The sequence below is a fragment of the Alosa sapidissima genome, chromosome 1, assembly GCF_018492685.1.
Source record: "Alosa sapidissima isolate fAloSap1 chromosome 1, fAloSap1.pri, whole genome shotgun sequence".
In the NCBI taxonomy this organism is placed as follows: domain Eukaryota; kingdom Metazoa; phylum Chordata; class Actinopteri; order Clupeiformes; family Clupeidae; genus Alosa; species Alosa sapidissima.
The window spans coordinates 45215743-45235655 of NC_055957.1; the positions used below are offsets into that span (position 1 = coordinate 45215743).

At 41.0% G+C, this 19913-nt stretch overlaps 2 protein-coding genes across 3 annotated transcripts; one reads left to right on the forward strand and one right to left on the reverse strand.

Moving 5' to 3' along the window:
- The first annotated feature begins 343 nt into the window (after nucleotides 1-343).
- On the forward strand, nucleotides 344-18320 carry ap1g2 (adaptor related protein complex 1 subunit gamma 2). 2 transcript variants are annotated; one of them, XM_042056693.1, is made up of 22 exons: nucleotides 344-542; nucleotides 1447-1653; nucleotides 1797-1921; nucleotides 2436-2577; nucleotides 2702-2798; nucleotides 2905-2981; nucleotides 3158-3253; nucleotides 3361-3441; nucleotides 4181-4279; nucleotides 4712-4767; nucleotides 5518-5631; nucleotides 5826-5966; nucleotides 6787-6841; nucleotides 7254-7376; nucleotides 7631-7720; nucleotides 7939-8066; nucleotides 8264-8368; nucleotides 8693-8837; nucleotides 8960-9089; nucleotides 9177-9328; nucleotides 13471-13569; nucleotides 15988-18320. In XM_042056693.1, the coding sequence occupies exons 2-22, from the start codon at nucleotides 1453-1455 to the stop codon at nucleotides 16087-16089; spliced, it is 2358 nt and encodes a 785-aa protein (XP_041912627.1). In that variant the 5' UTR covers nucleotides 344-542; nucleotides 1447-1452; the 3' UTR covers nucleotides 16090-18320. The 2 variants fall into 2 exon arrangements, with proteins under 2 accessions (XP_041912627.1, XP_041912617.1); XM_042056683.1 differs by lacking the exon at nucleotides 344-542 and adding an exon at nucleotides 801-1324.
- nedd8l (NEDD8 ubiquitin like modifier, like) lies at nucleotides 18289-19753 on the reverse strand. Its single transcript, XM_042056770.1, has 4 exons — nucleotides 19590-19753; nucleotides 19134-19181; nucleotides 18968-19050; nucleotides 18289-18813 (listed from the first exon to the last, which is right to left on the reverse strand). The coding sequence occupies exons 1-4, from the start codon at nucleotides 19605-19607 to the stop codon at nucleotides 18693-18695; spliced, it is 270 nt and encodes an 89-aa protein (XP_041912704.1). The 5' UTR covers nucleotides 19608-19753; the 3' UTR covers nucleotides 18289-18692.
- Nucleotides 19754-19913: the final 160 nt, after the last annotated feature.

The window sequence follows — 19913 nt, forward strand, 5'->3', positions numbered from 1 at the left end:
GAGCAAATTAGATCTATCTCATATGCATAAGTCATGAGCCAAATATCAGGCTTCTGTCTGCTTGTAAATTAAGTCCACAATTAGGCCTAAATGTGTGTAGAATTCCTGCTGTAACATTGGAAATTTCCTTCTGGGAATGGTTAAAGCATATTTGAATTTCTCTTTTTGGGTGACATTACTCTACATTTCCTAGTGATGTTGGCAGCAGTAAAAGAATACATGTACACATTTTTTCTATGTAGAAATATGCTCTAATAATGCAAGTTTGAAGCTCACCAAACATGGGTTGCTATTTTTGAAGGGACCGCTGGTGGCGCTAGTGCTGCTGTGAGGCTCTGTGTGAGCTGTGCTGTCGTGGATAGCTGCACTGTGTTACAGTGTACGGTGGATGGCTAGCTAGTTAAATGTGCTATAAATAAATACCTCACCTCTGTAGGTAACAACGCCCCACCAGCATCACTTACTTGAATAATAATTGGGAATAATCTAGAGAACAAACCACCAAAATATTAACTCCCCCATCCTGGGAGTTTATTTCCGAGGTAAGATTCATTTAGATAACCTAGCTAACCCGGCTAACGTCCAAGGTTAGGAAAGAAATACTTGGTTGAGTCGACAGAAATATGTTAACATTAGTGCATGTTCATAACGTTATTGTTCAATATCTGAGCTTTATCCTGTCGGTGTATATTTTACTGAAGTGATGCTATTAACGTTGTGTCACGGTCGAAGCATCGCGAGGGAAGAATTACATTTGTCCAGTGGGATAAAATCAACATTTGTCGCTAACTTACACGGCACAGCTGCAGTTTGTTTTCGATGTTACAGTAACGTTAATGTGTGTCTTGACAGAAAATACTACGCAGTGAGGATCAGGCGAAATTATTTGTCCATTGAAGAAATGGCTAGTTTAGCTTCCCTGATGTTTTCAGCCATTACGAGTTTGACTTCACTGAAAACAATCGTCTGTGGATCACATTTCGCATCACGTCAGTAAACCACTTTTCCGAAATATTACAAACCTTTATATCTAACAATTAAAAAAGCAGCTTCGTCCATATTACCAGTACCTGACACTTGTTAGACTACAGAAGCCTACTGCTGAGAAGTGACTCCGCTATGCTCAGGTGTATCGTTTACACTTACACCTGCACCACGGAAGTACACCTGTGACCTCGCGGCTATCAACACAGGAAATGCTCGAGCACTACCGTGGGTTTTCTCCACGACATTTTTTAGACTGGCACAAGATCCATTAGCTGCTACCTTATTGAATCGATACTGATACGGATTGATCTGTTTGTCTGCCGGGGCTTTAAACATGGTGAGACTTATGTCTGATGGATTTAGCTTATGACCAAAGTGTCTGTCAAGTGCGTTTTGTGGGCCATACATGTACAATGTATTTTATCGTTCTCCCCTTACTTGTGTCTCTCTTGCATACAGGCAGACATGTCTCCATCAGTGCGTTTGCAGGAGATGATCCGAGTGATCCGAAGCGCCCGAACGCAGGGAGAGGAGCGAGGCGTCATCCAGAGGGAATGTGCGGCCATCCGAGCACAGTTTCGACAGGGCGACAATGGGAGCCGATCACATAACCTGGCCAAACTCCTCTATGTGCACATGCTAGGGTACCCTGCACACTTTGGACAGGTATGCATCTCTGCACACTGCGCAGGTCAAATAGGCTTGACAGGTTTAGGCCAGAGAGTATGAAAAGGTGGATTGTGTTTTCAAAATTTTTACTTTGTTTTCTTTCTCCCCTCTCTTTCTGACTTCTTTCCTTTTTCTTTTAGATGGAGTGTGTGCGTCTGATTGCTAGCCCCAGGTATAATGAAAAGCGCATTGGTTACTTAGGTGCTATGATGCTTCTTGATGAAAAGCAGGATGCCAGTCTTCTCATCACCAACTCTATCAAGAAGTAAGAATGTAACTTTATCCCTCTTCAGTGTTACAGTTGTCCCTGAGTCCCTGAAATGTGCATGACAACTGTAACTTTTTCTAGAGATAATTGTTATCATTCATTCTTGTAAATATTTGGCCCAGACTTCAGGAAAAGGAATATTCTGTCACAAAATGTATTATCACAAAACATCTAATGCCATGGAGAACCAACTGATGCTAATGCAGTTTATTTAATTATTAAAGCTTCTTTACATTGTTCATGAAAGTGCCTTGCAGACTTTTAGAAGTCTTTTGCCTCTTTCATTCACTAAAATACTCTCTCTCACACACACACACACACACACAAACAGACACCCGCAATCTCTTTCTCTATCTATCTATCTATCTATCTATCTATCTATCAGTCTATCAATCTATGTATCTATCTACCTTTTGTCTTGATTTCTCTCTCCCTCACATATACACACATGCACATAATTTTAACGGTATGTCCAATATTCTTCCCAATTCTATCTTTCTGATTATTTCAGTGACCTGTCCCATAGCAGCCAGTATGTCCAGTCTCTGGCCCTGTGCACATTAGCCTGTATGGGCTCAGCAGAGATGTGTCGTGACCTGGCCCCAGAGATCGAGCGACTCCTCAGAGCCTCCAACTCCTACATCAAGAAGAAGGTAAATAACTCTTTCATCTCAATCACGTGGCCAGGATACACACACTTGCACACAGACACATACAGAGATGGTAAACAATTTCATGGTGCAGTCAGTGTTGGAAAATGTTTTGTTTATGTTTTAGGCTGCTCTTTGTGCTGTGCATATTGTAAGGAAAGTTCCAGAGCTGGGAGAGCTGTTCACTCCCTCAGCACGGTCCTTGCTGTCTGAGAAGAATCATGGTGTGTGTGTGCTTATATGGTTGCTATTTACCAACCTTTACAGATGTAATGTGTGCTTATTATGAGTGAGTGTATGGTGTCTAATGTTTTTTTTTATCTCTTGTAGGAGTTTTGCATGGTGCCGTTGTCCTCATCACAGAGCTGTGTGAACGTAATCCAGACACCCTTGACCAGTGTCGGAAGGTAGCAGATATTCTTCACTACACACATGCACACACACACACACACACACACACACACACTCTGATATATAGAGAGAGGGAGAGGGAGAGAGAGATAATTTAAGTAGATACTGTAGATGGAGAGTAACGTAACATATTTCACGTTTCTGTTTGATGGTCCATTCCTATTGCTACCAGGCTGTACCAGAACTTGTTCAGATCATGAAAGGCCTGGTGATGTCCGGTTACTCCCCAGAACACAACGTTGCTGGCATCAGTGACCCTTTTCTTCAGGTGGGCTGTGTTCAACGTTAAGAAAAAACTTAATCAGGATATTGCATAATTTCCATAACTCAAGGCTCAACACTCTCATGCGCTTTTTCTGTTGTGTGTGTGCACAGGTGCGCATCTTACGTTTGTTAAGAATTCTGGGGCGCAATAATGACACGGCTAGTGATGCCATGAATGACCTGCTGGCTCAGGTAGGCTATGTACACGTGCACATGTGTGTGTTTCAGGGATGCTGTGATTAGTTTGGTCTTGTCCAGACTGTTCTTCACAGCATTGTTGAAACCCAACAACTGCAACAGAGATTGATCGATTGATTTCTATTGACACACATTGTCATAATGACACAGAACAGGAGAAAAAGCTTGTCTGTTCCTGTCTGTAAACATCAGTAATATCTCTGATATAGAATAGTGTTGTTGCGATGTCAAAATAATTACTTTGATACAATACCATGCCAAAGTATTTCGATACCAGTACTGAATTGATACCATGGCAGAAACCTTAAACATCGGTAATAGAAGTAAAGGTATTTTTCTTTTTACTGATTTTGGCCTCAGAATGTCACAATCCTATGAAGTTCAATGTTCACAGCGCTCAGCGCTCTCGGCGGAAAAAAGCCCTCGTCGCTGACAGTTTTTTTCCGCAGCGCTCAGAGCGCTGAACGTTGAAATCTGTTAAACTTTTAGAACAGCGCTGGGCTCATCAATGTCACTTCTCTCTGGATGACCAATCAAAACTTCTGTAACCTAGCAACAATAAACACTTGCCCGAAGCACTCTGAAAATTATTTTGAGGGCGCAGACCTTTACTCTTGGTGTGTGTCCACAGGTGGCTACAGACACAGACAGCAGCAAGACTGCAGGCAGTTAGTAGAGGCCTCAGAAGGTCTTGGGCTCTGTGCCTTTCCTTACTCTTGGTGTGTCTCCGCAGGTGGCTACAAACACAGACAGCAGCAAGACTGCAGGCAGTGCTGTGCTGTACGAGACTGTGCTCACCATCATGGACATCAAGTCAGAGAGTGGGCTCAGGGTAAGGTCCAGAGCGGCTTTGGGTAGTCCTCACCCTAAATATTCTATGGGCCAGTTTTCTGTATGTGGTTTAAGCTTAGTTTGAGACTAAAAGAGAACATCAGTAAAGATTCCCATTGAATAAAAGCTTTTAGTCTAGGACAAGGCATAATCTATGTACGGGACACTGGTACAATGTAACACTATTATGTATACCTTTTGTATCCAACATTTTTAACAAAGTATCTATCAATCTATAGAACTTTTGATCTATTGCAACATAGTGCATTAGACATCATCCCACTGACACACTACAGATCCCCACTGCATAACACTTGTGTATTTTTAGTGTTTGTAAAGAGATGCAGAAAGGCTTTGAAATGATGAAATTGTGATTATTTTTAAAGCGGATTGTGGCCAATTTTAACACCTTCCTTTTTTCTCCATATTTCAGGTTCTTGCTGTGAATATATTGGGTAGATTTCTTCTAAATAATGACAGAAATATACGGTAAATATACAGTCATTTCTTTGCATGCCCTGATGCTCAGGGTTTGCCCCCAGGTCTGCGTGAAGGCTAATGTTTTGTTTGTGCTGTGCTGTCGGCACAGACGGCTTTATCCGTCCTCTGATTTTATCTGTGACTCTGGACCAATGAGATTATTTCCCTCTAGAGTTGATGTTACCTAGCAAGTTTTTCTTGTCTAGCCTTCTACTTTTTCTTTGACACAACATGGATCAGAATTATGTTTTGAATATAAATGCAATGCAATTTCTAGATAGAAAACAGATTTTCACATGACTGTTTATTATTATGCTTTTTAAACAGTCAATGACTGTAGTGTTTTATTATAAATATGTTAGCTTGTTCTGTGTAGAGTCTGTGTTCAAAGTCAAACAATAGCATTTTAATTTCCATGTTGATTCCACATAATTCCATTATAAGGAATGTGGCAAACAGGGTATCGCACCATATGACTCCAGGTCAAATAGTATATCAGTCCTTCAGTCAAGAAAGAACTCGCACACCAATGTTGCCGATGCAAATTTTATCCAACCAGTGATGAAAAGTGCAAAGTGCTACCAAAATGCAAAACATTTCAGTCCCATTCAGACCATCATCAGTGCGAAAGGAAGAAATTAATCATAGTTAATCACAACAAGATTGGGCGATTGTGTCTTTTGACAGCCCTATTAATTATACATTACATGTGTCTTCTTATTGCATTCACTCTGTCACTCTCTCAAAATCTTTTTACAGTTATGTGTCTATGACGTCACTGCAGAAGATTGTTCAGACAGACCACAATGCTGTTCAGCGACACAGGGGCACCATTGTCGACTGTCTGAAGGACCAAGATGCATCTGTGCAACGGTATGATGAGGGTCTTTCTCCTTAGAAATTGTTTGTTTGTGCGTGCGTGTGTGTGTGTGCGTGTGTGCGTGCGTGCGTGCGTGCGTGCATGCTTGTGTGTACAATTTAAATAATTTTCCCAAATTTAGCCGGAATGTATTGTAAACAAGGCATCCTGCCACATGAATATGATGACCTGTCCTTTGTTCCTCCAGTCGGGCTCTCGAGCTGTCCCTGGCTCTGGTGTCAGCGGTGAACATTCGCTCCCTGATGAAGGAGCTCCTCCTCTTCCTCTCCAGCTGCCCCCTGGAGTTGCGAGCGCACACCACCTCGGGCATCTTCATTGCTGCCGACCGGTACTGTGGTCTCGTTTCCCTCTCCACTTGCCTCTTTGACTCTGGTTCCTGTGTTTCCTTGTGTTTGTTTTTATATATCTGCGTGACCGTTACTGTTCGATGTTGGCAATGCACACTACTGCCAGTGTCTCTCGATGCAGCCTCAGTGTTGTCAACTTGACTGAGCATCTCTAGACTGGACTTGTCTGTCTGTCTGTCTGTGCAGCTGTGGGCAGTGCCGCTCGGCACCCTAACGGTCTCTCCATGCATGGTGCGGTGTGCTCTCTATGGCTGAATCTTAATGTCCCCCCTAAGGTCTAAGCCCTGAACCCTCACACACACAACTGACATCAGTCGTAAGTGATCAAGTTTGCGAGCGTGTAAGGGTTCAAAACGCTAATAACAGGAATGGGACAGCACCTGTGACCGATCATTATACTGACAACGCAAAAAACGTGTCGCAAACACGTTTAGTTTTAAGGCAGTTGTTTACTGATGTTTTTTCAAGCTTCCAGCCTCCCTTTGGATAACCCCGTATTTCACGTTTCAACGCTATAAATTGTAGGTAATTCCCTTGAGTAAGGTGATCGTAGATGCCGACTTACAGAAAAGGGCACAGAAAGGGTGCGAGCGAGCCCTCAAGCACTTCACAATTTCGCAGTGGGACAGCCCTAAGCCCTCACGAAATTAGCGTGAATGTGCATCAAGGTGTGTGTGTGTGTGTGTAAGGTGAGAGATTGGGATTTAGCCTATGTGTCTGTCTGTCTGCCTGTGTGTTTATGTAGGCCTCACAGCTGAACCCCACTCTCTGTGTCTCTGTCTTATCTCTGTGTCTCGTCAGGTACGCGCCCTCTCAGCGCTGGCATATTGACACCATCCTGCATGTCCTCACCACGGTAAATACCCAAATATAACCCCCCTGCACCAGGGCACAGCCACTCAACATGCATGCCCCCATCAGGAGGAAGTACTTCTCTGTGTCACATCACCACCAGTTAAATGGCACGACACACAGTCGAGTTTGGGTGTTTACATGGCCTCCATTTAGTATAGAAATCCCCACCTAGCACATGTTGAACTATTATTTGCTTTGAACTGCTTCAGAGTGTTATTAAAGATATTATGCTGAAGCTTCTTTTCCCAAATGGTCCTTATGTGCCTTTGTAACCATTTTTTAACTCCAGTGGACTGAAGATCTTGTACTAAAAACAGCTAATGTTTTTCAACTAAATCCACGTAGAGTTTGAGATGACTGTAGGACTGCTTTATGAGATGATGCATTTAGCAGGAAGGCGTGTTTGTGTGCAGGCAGGGGGCGATGTCAGGGATGAGACGGTACCCAACCTGATCCAGCTCATCACCACGGCTGCCGAGCTGCACTCCTACACTGTTCACAAGCTCTACAGGGCACTGGTGACCGACATCTCACAGGTCTGTCACATTGTGTGTGTCTGTGTGTGTGTTAGTAGTAATTGGTAGGTCTGTCACATTGTGTGTGTGTGTGTGTGTGTGTTAGTAGTAATTGGTAGTGTCTGATCAGGATCCTCTTCTGCAACCCATAGGAAGGTGGGGTTACTACTTATCTATGTCTAAAGAACGTAATGACCCCTTTACCCGCGAGAATAATTCTGTATTGCTATTTTAATCAGTATTTGTCAACTGTGTGTGTGTGTTGGTCCCTCCAGCAATCTCTGGTGCAGGTGGCCTGCTGGTGTATTGGCGAGTATGGGGACCTGCTGCTGAAGGGGGAATGTGAGGAGACTGAGCCGGTACAGGTAAGCCCCAGAGCACAGAACAAGCACTACAGGCAGCAAAACAGAGAGGAGGAAGTAGGAAGACAAAAAAGGCAGGCATGACTGCATTACTCGTTGCCAAGGATACATGAACTACTGATTGTTCTGTCTGGGAAGAGAATGCTTATATCTGTACTGACGTCTGAGTCATGGTTGATGTGAAAGCACTGATGGCCGGCGTGTTTACTGTCCACTTCCAGGTGACGGAGGATGACGTGCTGGATGCCTTGGAGACGGTACTGCAGTCTCACATGTCGTCACCGGCGACCAGGGCGTTTGCCCTCACAGCCACCATGAAGCTCAGCACGCGCATCACAAACAATGTGGAGTGAGTCACGCTGGGGGAGCAGGGGAGAGCCCATGAGAGCGCTCTGTGTGTCAATCAGTGCTGACATTACAGTTTAGCAACATGAGGAACAATATTAATACTTACGTATGCACTTCTCCCCCACCCCCCACCCTTTATCTCTCTCTCTGTCTCTCTCTCTGTCTCACACATCCATTTGTGTTGTCTAACTCTGACAGTCGTATAAGGAGCATCGTCAGTATTTACGGTAGCTGCATTGACGTGGAACTCCAGCAGAGGGCAGTGGAGTACAATGCGCTGTTCAAGAAATACGATCACATGAGGTACTGTACCTACAGGATTGTGACCATTCAACAGAAGCGTGTACTTTTTTCATGAGAAAAAGGTGTAATGTCTTTGTATTTACAAAGGCTAAATGGCAATATAGGCAGTGGAGGGAGTAGTATAGTTGTTTTTCTGTATGTTTAGGAAATGTCCTAAACATAGAGATGAGAGTGGATGGTACAGTTACTAAAAATTCTAAACTCTTTTGATCTCAGACCATGTTCCCAGTATTTATGCTCTGCTCTTATTCTCCACTAGTCTGTTGGTCTTAAGCTGTGGTTGCCAGATTGGCCCAGTGTGGTGATGAAGGGCTGTTCTTTCAGGGCTGCTGTGTTGGAGAGGATGCCTGTGATTGACAAGAACTCACCAGGCCACAGCAATGGAGACTTCACAGCAGGGTTTAAAGAGCCTGAGCTGGTCAAGGTCAAACAGGCAGAAACTGACCGGCCTCAGGAGACAACAGACCAGGTACACTTAATAATCTACTATTTATTTCATATCACACTCGTGCAGATATCACAGAGCTTGCTTATTTCTTTGTTTGAGCTTGCACAGACTTTGTGATGAGCTCCTCTGTTGCTTTGTGACAGGCTTGTGATCTGCTGGGTCTGCTGGGGGATTCGGCCCAGCCCTTGCAGCCCACCACAGCCCCCAGCTCTGCCAGCACCAACATAGGCGGAGACCTGCTGGACTTGCTCGGCGGACTGGACCCCATTCCAGGTGAGAAAGACTGCTACTCTAAAATCAGCCTTCAGCCTACTTTATTTGGCTGATAGAATTGCCTAACCAGTGCTCTGTTGGTTGCAGCACCAACTGTTACAGTGTACGAGAAAAATGACTTGAGTTTAAAGCTACAAACTGACAAGAAAACCGATACGGGAGTGACCGTCACCTTCACCGCCTTCAACTCCTCAGACACAGACATCAGCAGTTTCACTCTACAAGTGGCTGTACCCAAGGTCTGTTGAATTAGAGCATTCTTTTCCGTTTCTGTGTTTGTCTTTCATTTCTGTTCTCACATTTGGTCATGCCACACATCATTAAATCCATTGTTCTGCATGTGTGTACCTTAGCATTTCCACTTCTGACATATGAATCAGGTTATATATATATATATATATATATATATATATATATAATTAAAATATCACTGATTCTTGAGATAAGGGACAAAACATGTCCCCCATCAAAATGTTGCAATTTCCCTTAAAAAACAATACATTATTTCATTTAAAAGGCTTTAAAAGTTGGATATGAAAGACTTGTGTATGTTTAGACTCTTAGTTTTGGCTATATTTATATTATTTCATAGTAATTTCATAAAATACCAGCACTGTACTATGAAAGCCCATGCAAATGAACCCGTCCTCCGCAGAGGTTACAGTATCCAACTGCAAAAATAAAGTGTTTTAAAAATGCCCAAAATGCACAAATATGATTATTAGGTTAATTGGATGGCTTAATAAAATATCACAAAATACTTAGTCAACATTGCGTTATTTTATACATTAACAACAGCCGATCAAAATCTGTCCTCAATTCATGTCAACTCCGTCAGATATTTTTCAAATTCGAAATAAATTAGGCATATTTTGGTCAGCTTTAACCCTGAGGACCCACTTTGACTTCTTTCTGTTGATGGATGCAGCAGTCCAACACATGGTCTTTTAAGTGTTTTTTAAAAAATAAATATTCAGCAAACAAGTTGAAATCCCTGTGGTCACAGCTTTCATGTATCAACACTGTCTTCAAAGTAGAGCTGAATTCAATCAAGAAGTTTGAAATAAAAGTTGGTATTTTGGTTTAGTTTAGTGGCAGCTGGCAACTGAGGAAAAGCAAAATGGCTACCATCTACTACACATGATTAAGTTAAAAAGACATGTTGTTTTGTAAACTCCGTCAGACGTCAACTCTGTCAGATATTTTGTCTTACGGTGTTGACATGTTGGACAGGGACCAAAACAAAAAAGTAAAACAAGTAGGAGAATTAGGACCCAGAGCAAAAAGGCACCGCAGAAAGTATTGGAGGAAAGCAAAGAAAAGGTCCAGAGCTATGCAGAATAGATGGCTAAATGAAATAGACACCCCACCGGAATGTCCTCTGGACCAGGCTGTTGAGGAGCCTACTTCAACCCAGCGTGCCCTTGCAGCTGAGAGAGGAGAAAAAACAGGAAAATACATGCAGGGGAGATAAAAGCGTTGAAAGAAAAGGTTAAGAAATTAACAAAAGAGCAACACATACTAAGAAAGCAGGAATGGCGGAAAAAGAAGCCTCAAATAGAAAAGTCAAATGTCAAACTAAAAGATAAAATGATTGTAGATTCTTCATGAACAGAAACAGAGAGGATAATAACGGGAAGCCAAAATTGGAACTCGCAACATTAGGAGATATCTTCTTTTCCACAAGAGCTGAGAAGGAATTATACAACTCATGTGGCACAGAAATGAGCCTTTGAAAAATCAGGTCACAGACAACTGGCATTGCACTGCAAAAACTGCGTATCTAATAAAATCTAACCAAGATTATTAATCTTATATCAAGATAAAAAAATAGTTTGTATTGTTTTCAGTATAAAGAGACTTACCTAGCGCTTTTTCATGAAATCATTTGACTTAATTTAAGAAATGTTTGACTTATTTTAAGACATCTCATCCTGAAAATAAGCACATTTTCTTCCAGTGGGTGAAGCAAATTTGTCCTAAAAGCAAGCCAATTTGTCTGCCAGTGCGTTAAGTAAATCTGTCTTGATAAGATTCCTTAAAATAAGTCAAAGTCTTCTTAAATTAAGTCAAAATGATCTTTCAAGAGAGCGCTAGGTAAGTCTTTTCATACTAGAAACAATACCAAATAGATTTTTTGATCTTATTATATGATTAATAGCACTTGGTTAGATTTGATTTTTTGCAGTGTATCAGGCAAGGTTCTAAAAAAGTATCGGCTTCTTCATAGGCTTCGCCAGTTTAGTGTTAGGTACAGACAACTATCATGCTCTTGCAGTGAGCCATTGGATAGCCAATGCTTTCCCCCAGCTACTCTTTGTATAAGAGACTGCTCAGAGGAGCAGCAGACTGATGCTAGGGCCAGGAAGAGCCGTCCATTGGCCATGTTGATGCAGGAGATGGAAGACGAGTTGGGAGAAGCAGGGGATTCGGTCGATGAATTGTAAGATTTGGTGGATGAAATGGAAGAGGAGCCATTGAAAGATCCTGGGGGTGCTACTGTTGATATAATTATCAACAGTATTGAGATAGGGGATTGGCTGGCAGTGGTGTATGATGATCACTGGTGGTTAGGAAAGTCCATTGATGTAGATATAGAACACCAAGATGTGAAAGTTGAGTTTTTTTATTCTTGTGGTCCTACTGCAAATTTTCACCCTAAATATGGGAGGAGGGTAGCCTAGAAATCTAGACGTACCCTAGCAGCAGCAAATGTAATTTGCAGCCAGGGTAGTCTAGCAACTCTCTGTTGGCTTGTGAGCTGGAAAAATCAAACTTCGATCAGGCCAATCATATTGTGTGTAGAGTCAGTGGGCGGGCTTAACATAATGATGACAGAGTTGCGACGGTTCCACGTGAATTCCTTGCTACTTGAAAACGAAGATGGGTGCTGGAAAACAGCGGTCTTTGAATCGCGTCTGGAGTTAAGCTTTTTTTTTTTTTTAAGTTGCCAAAAGTTTGATCAACTAGCCAACTAGCTCCACTGGTGGGAAAGCGCATGGGACTCATGAAATGTAGACAGTGTTGGGAAGGATACTTTCAAAAAGTATTCTGTTACAGAATACAGAATACATGTCCAAATATGTATTTTGTAACGTATTCAATCTGAGTAACGTATTCTGAATACTTGGATTACTTCCGCATTGAATTGCAATGCAGCCATCAAATCCTGCTTACTAAGCAGGCCTATTCTGGTGTGTTCTTCTGTTCCAAATGGCTGAAGTGTTAGACCCACATAGGAGAATGTAAAGTCAACTAAGCTACTTGATACAACTATAAAATAGCAAGGTTACCAGTAAAACTACAGCAGGCGACTAGGCTAGGAGGAGGGATGTCTGTTTCTGTCCAGTGAAAGATTTTAAAACTGACAGTGACAGCTTGTCTCCTCCAAGCAAACCAGACCAGGGAGCTCTATGCCATAGCCCCTAATGTTATGGACTTCATAGAGCGTAGGCATGTTCAACACCTCTTGTCCAATCCCCAAGTCCCGCAGGTTAGACAAACTATTATATATAAATATCTAATACTTGGCTCTACACCGAAGGCAATTATGATTTACTTACTTGCTGAGAGAAATTGGAGCAAATCATAGAACTTGTTTGCCTGAGGTCCTGTAGAAACTCTGTTTGAAGTTTGATACCCTTTCCCTTGATACTGCCATGTCAAAACTAGGTAAATATCTTTAATCAGTTTGATTCTCGATTAGTTTGTCAACACCGTCAGTTGTGTGTCAACCCCGTAAGATGGAGGTTTTTCATTTTTATAAAATAAATATGTTTGTTTTATTCAATTGAGTGTGTTCATACATTAAAACACCAACTTATCTACATGCATCAGTGTCTTGTGTGCACAAAACCACTAATTGTATATATTAAAAATTAAAAAATAGTAAACTAAATTAAGGTAATTTAAAATGGCTTATTCCAAAACAATGTAAAATGATATTAAAAGTGTATACAATGCAATTTATCACTAAACCTTGCTAAGGCACACCATTTCTACACACTTAAAGACTTAACAGTGTTGTTGAATTGATCAAACACACAAAAAAACATATTTTCATGTGTCAGACGGAGTTGACAAATGACAAGTTACTAAGTCAGTAAATGTCAATTTTCATAAAAAGTGGTTAATAAAAAACCTGTTCCTTTTCAGGCATGATAGATGAGATCTATGTTAATGATGATATCCAATTCAAATTAATGTAGTATCGATTTTTTGTTTGTCACTTTTGTCCCTTATCTCAAGAATCAGTGATATATATATATATATATATATATATATATATATATATATATATATATATATATATATATATATATATATAAATCAGATGCCAGGACAAAGACTTTGACAGTTTTCTTCTCTGTCCTCTCCTTAGAGTGTTCAGCTGCAAATGAAGGCTCCGAGTGGTGATCTCATCCCAGCCCAGGGTGCAGGTCCTGTGACTCAGACTGTTTTCCTCAGCAACCCCAACAAGGTAAGTGTTCACCAGTTATGGGATGCATTTCTTTGTTCTTTTACTTTTTTTCAATTTGACATATTATTCATTCATTCAGGGTAGGAATTTCTCTTGCATTGGCCGTGAGGCCCCTTTGAAAATCAGACAGGCCACGGTGGCCTAGGTGCCCCCTTCTTTCAATATTCTGCTTTGCGTCCTACTAATAGCGATTTGTATTTAGCCTGTGGCCTGTCAAAATAATCTTAGCATTCACAGCGCAAATTAATTTAGTCTTTTACGCAGTGGAGAAAGTGACAGCGCAAGAAAGAAAGTGCGTCCAAATTCACCCATTCATCTCAGTTGAACTACTCGCGAAGTAGCCTATTCATCACACAGACATCACAAGTATCACATGAAAGAGCTTTTTCTCAGCTTTTAAACGATGTTACCCGATAATTGCTGAGTTGAACGGTTCGCGAGAAAAGTAAATAATTTAATTCAATTTAATCATACATTCTACTGAAGGTTTTGCGTCCCATGATCTCCCAACCCATTCATCTCGGTGGAATACTTCACGAACCCTTCTTTTAACGCACGACAAACCATATATCAGACGTTTTGAATTTGCAGTAAATTTCGACATGCATGGATGTCTCCAAATTTGGGCTTTAAGTTTTACAATGTGTTTAAATTGTTCCACATGATTTCATAACGGGCCAAATACAAAATAAATGTTACAATATCGCCTAGATATTGGTAAATCAGAGGACAGCTGACTGAGTTTGTGAAAGTAGCCTTAGCCCAGGGGCGTGCAGAGACCTTTGAAGGGGCAGGGGCTCAAATTTAAAAAAAAAAAGAGCACATGGAACAAAATGTTCTTGTCTACACAGAGATCATATTATTGATTTAAATTCAAAGCTAATTTTAATAGCCTAGAAATCTAGACGCACCCTAGCGGCAGCAAATATGTTATTGCCTAGTCTGGCTTGTCAGGCTATAATTTTAATGTTTATCACAGTGAACTACCACCATTAGCAAGCTGGTGTCTTGCAGATTCACGTGCTGTGCGTGTGGCCACTGAGTGAAATGACGCGTAATGTAGCCTACTGTAAACAACGACGTGTGGAGTTGGATTAGTTAAACAACTACAGTAGCCTATGTCGTCGGCTTATGACTATTTAGAAAAGGGTTGTCTACTCTGTTTTATTAACTAGGTCTACTAACCTAAGCTACTAAAACATAGTAACCTAAACAGAATATGTTATGAACGTTCAGCCTTAGATTTTCGAAGCTGCCAGGTTATTGAAATGGATGGACCATGACATGGTTAAAACGGGTTTGATAGCCTACTTCATTAAAAATGAAACAACTTTTATTCTCTATCTCTAAGCTGAATACTATTGCATGTTCAGATAGGCTAACTGCCAAATGACCTTACCGTGCTCCCAAACGTCTCCTGCAGCACTGTGCCTGCGTGCACCTTCTGAGAGTTCACTGAATGTATGACGTCACGGATTGGTGGCCGCAAGGCATTTCAATTAACACAGAACATTTTTATTTTTGTACATTTCTAATTTCACAAACTATTAATGAGACATTTTAGCGAATATTCACGTTGAAACTAGCGGAAGTATTACACATTTTAAAAAGTAAAAACGGGTCTTGTCAAAAGGGCACTTGGACATCAAAGGGGCAAAAGGGCAGGTGCTAGAGCCCCTGTAGCCCCCCTTCTCTGCACGTGCCTGCCTTAGCCTAACGATCACAAAATGCTAAGCATGCATCTAGGCTATTTGAGTTTCTTAAAGCTGAGCTGTGGTTAAATTGTTCAATACATGATTTTATAACAGGCCAAATATAAAATAAATGTTATATATAGCCTAGATATCTGTAAATATTAGATGATCAGATGATTTACAGTTCTGTGTAATATGTCATGTTTCATGTTTTTGTAATGTTTCATACAGTGATGCAGGTCTACTGCAGTGAATAGGCTAAATAAAACTTTGATTATTTTTATAGCCTACTACTGAGTTAACTTTGGCCTTGGTGCCCTGACATGTGGCCTTTGTGCCCCCCACCAAATATGCCCAACTGAAGGCCAAGTGGCCTTGCCCCCAGAATGGTGAAATTCCAAGCCTGCATTCATTCATTCATTCATACATACATACATACATACATACATACATACATACAAACAATGTGAAATACCAAGACCAGCAAGGAGGACCAGAAACACAAAAGCAAAGAACACACACTAATGAACATAAACAGGGAGAAAAGGTAGGGGGCGCTGACATGAGCCCCAGGGTCCAATAGTGTGCATTTCTATCAACTATCCTGAATAAACAATGAATGTATTCTAAACACCACCCTTCACATCCAGTAACAATGACATTTTTTCTCACTGGCCCTAATAACCGTTTTTTTCTCATTTTATTTATTTTTTTATCCTGCCAGGTGAACCTGAAGATGCGAGTTCGTGTGCAATATTCTAAACAAGGCTCTGTGTGTCAGGACATGCTTCAGATCGACTCCTTCCCTGCTCCCGCATGGCAGTGAGCTGCCTTCCCTGTCTGTCTGCGCACGGTCACTCTGTGTTCTCACCCCAGCAAGAGGGGCTTCTCTGCAGACTCTCTTTGGCAGCTCTGTGAAATACTGGTTGGTTGCTTTGTTTGGTGGTTTAACCACATGCTCTTTTGACCTGACCTGATACAGTCACTGGCCTGTACTGCCAGCGGACATCTTAAGTGGCATTCCTATACATCATATTTCAGTGCGGTTCTTGTGGTCTGATTCAGCGTTGAGCATTGTTTGATGTCATAATGAAATTGGTCCAGCTGGTTTCCATTCCAACACAGAAATCTGGAAGAGGTGGAGTTCTATAATTCCAGTGAAAACGGAGCCTGAGGTATGAGTAACATTACCAGGCTGTTAATGTAGTCTCCACCCCTTATGAGCAGTGTAATTTTCGTGACTGTACCTGCAGAGCCCCACAGTGCCTCCATGCCTGTGTCTAATTAATAATCAAAATCAGGAGGACTTTGCATCCATTACCACTTAGGCAAACACTTGTAACACCTATACAGTATATCTAAACGTAAGCCATCATTTTGCTGATTGCACCAACCTGATTGGCAGTCAGGAATGTGCTAAAGAAAAAAATAATGCAGATTACATTTAGTCTTTTAATTAATGCTTCCATCCAAAACATTTTAAATCAAAGATTATAATTCATAATCTTTGGTTTAGAGTACATTGAAGCCATACATATTGTGAGTGCTTGTGTTTGTGAATGTAACTCCCTGGCACTGCTAACAACCTACCCCACTGACGATGCTACAGCTTTAACTCCACTATTTATTATAACTTCTTTTCCTGGTCCAGAGAACATTGCTGCTCATTGGTCAGGTAGAGCCACATGATCACGATCCCTGAATGCCTTACCTACGTTTTTGTATACCTCTTTTTTCAGCCCCTTTAAGGGCTACTATCCATCTAAAGTGCTACATGGAATTACATTTTCTCACATTTTGGTTGATGTAAGTTTATTTAAGGATGGCAGACTGACCCTCTTGAGTTGGTGGGATAAACCCCCAACCAGTATACTTGCTGGAACACTAAACCTGGTGCACGGTCCTCACTGGATCAGTTCACTTTTTAATCTTTTACCAGGGTTGCTAGGACAACATTTTAACCAAAACCGATCATTCTATTACAAACCAGATTTGTGACATATCAGTATTTAAAAACTTTTCATATTGGCACACTAAATCCATCAAATCCAACTTCCACATAATTTTAAACGGTTACAAAATGATTTCCACTTTTTTTATCTCAAGTGTTTTGATGGCCCTTTCAGTTCAGATAATGAAGTTCACTACCTGGCCAAAAAGTCACAAACCCATTTTGTTGAACGACTTCAACTTTGATTACAACATGTATTTGCCCTGGCACTGTTTTGACAACTTTATGCAACGTCACCATCCAGAGTAACCATTTTTTTGCAGAGGTCTTGACATCAGGAGAGTTGCACCACTGTGTCTTCGTGTCCAACACACCTCAAAGAGTTACAATGAGATGCTGGGTTAAATCTTGTTTTGTTTCAAACACAACTGAGGGAGCTTACCCATCCCTTCATGTTCCCTAAAAACTCCAGTTTGCTTATGATTGGGTGGACATGCCTACTCCACATTTATTTTCAGTGCATTGAGTCAAGGTTGTGTATGAAGATTTTTTTTTTTTTAAGTGGACTCCGAGAATTGACAGCTAGCAGATCGTGAGGATATTTGCCTAGTGTGACGGTGTGCGAGTGTTATGGGTTAGAAATCACTTACAGTACCTTTAGGCTCAGTAATTTTGATGTCTGAAAATGACTCCTTTTAGTCCCTTAACCACAATTTCACTTTCACAATTGACCCAGTTGATACAAGCCCTGATCATTTGCTAATTTTAATCCGAATGACTATCCTTTTTTTGGCCAGGCAGTGTAATCCTTTGGGGATACAGTAACTCTTAGTGTTTTTTAACAGCAGTCAAATCCCTTTATGGAACCTGTACAGTCAGTGTGTACAGAGGACCCAGTTTTCTTCTAGTAATAAAGCACAACCAGTCTCATGCACGTGTACGCATATGGGACTGGGAAATGTATGAATCATTCTGAAAAGTGATGTGGATGGACACTATGTATTGGCACAACCAGGGGAGATTGGAAAGCGAATATTTCTTTGTTTGAAGTGAGTTTCGATTTGTTGTCCTGAGTCATTTTTAAATAAAGTTTATTGTAAACTTTGGTCACCTTCAGTATTCAGTATCAATAATCATGTCAGTAACATTAAGTGCAATTTTACATTAGACAGCCCTACACTTCAAGATGCAATATACGTGACATTTTCTGTTTTGTTTTTTTATTCACAGGCAAGTAGCCCCAGTTCTATCACACTGTACATAACCATCATTCACACATTTCAAATATAACTTCAGGTGGTGACCACGACATAATCAGAACGAAAGATTTCACTATTGCGGGACATCCGTGGATTTGCTTGGAGATCAGCTGCTGCCACATCTTAGTTCTAAGATGCACTCCTTAGTGCTCCTGTGGCATAAGCAGGTAGTAGTAGTGACTGAAACTTCAAGGTTGGCACACCCTCAGCAGGGGAAGATTACACACATAACGGGGCAGAGCTGGGACAGTGGGAGACATGGCCTCCTCTCAGGGCCAAAACTAAGTGCAATACAGATCCTCCCTGGATCTTGTAGTCGGCAGCTGTTTTTTCATCATTCCTGTGAAAGCGGGGTTAGAAAAGCATATGACTCAAACGGGATGATTAACTGGAACATTCTGACAGGTACTACATAACTATGTAGGTGACAGATCTTAGTCATTTACAGTTACATGAATACCACTTCAAAACACCAATAATGCTTCACAACTTACATTTGTTTCCCGCTATAGATTAACCTCTGTTGTTGGGGAGGAATTCCTTCCTTTTCCTCCACCCTCTCTTTGATCCTTTCAACCTACCCAAAAGACAAGTTAAAAACTGCGGAATAACGTTAACAGTTACCATGGAGGATAATACATGACCCGATGTTTAACATACCTTATCTGTAGGCTCTATGTCAATTTCTATTTCCTTTCCAGTAAGAGTCTGAAAGAATAAAATCAGAAACGTTTGCAATCTGACCAGGTGTAACAGTAACGTTACAGGTCTAATTCCAGTGCTATATGCCTGTTTACATTAGCCTAATATCCGAAAAAAGCGACACTGCTCAGCGCAGCTGATGCAAAAACATGCCTTAACTTTACTGTAACATTACAACGGGGTTCACTTCAATAACGCCACGTGAATACAATTTTTGGACACATACTATCACAGCAACCCATCTAGTGCTATATGGCTAATTTACATGCGAGTGCATTAGCTGTTAACGTTACTTATTTTGAAAATTAGGCTGACGAAACAGCTATCGTTAGCTAGCTGTCGAGCTAACCATTGAACGTTGTCGTCTATATAGGAACCTGAAATTAAACGATAATAATCGCTAGATGCTCTTACCTTTACTTTGATCAACATGATAGCATTTACTTTAACACATACAAATGTATGTATCAATTTAATAAGTTAACTATATTGATAGCGTATTTTTCTCGATGTACTAATAATTTGGAACACTTCTTTTGGCGGAAGATTTGATTTCACTTCCTGCGTTACTCACAATCATGACCGCCGCTAAACCAATAACCAAGGTTCCGGCAGTAGGATCGCTTCCCCAATGCAAAAGACCTCAAATGACCTAAACATGTAGATTAGGCTACCTATTTCAGAGCATTACCATAAGTAAATTAATTTATAAATATTTTTATAAAGTTTTAATATATA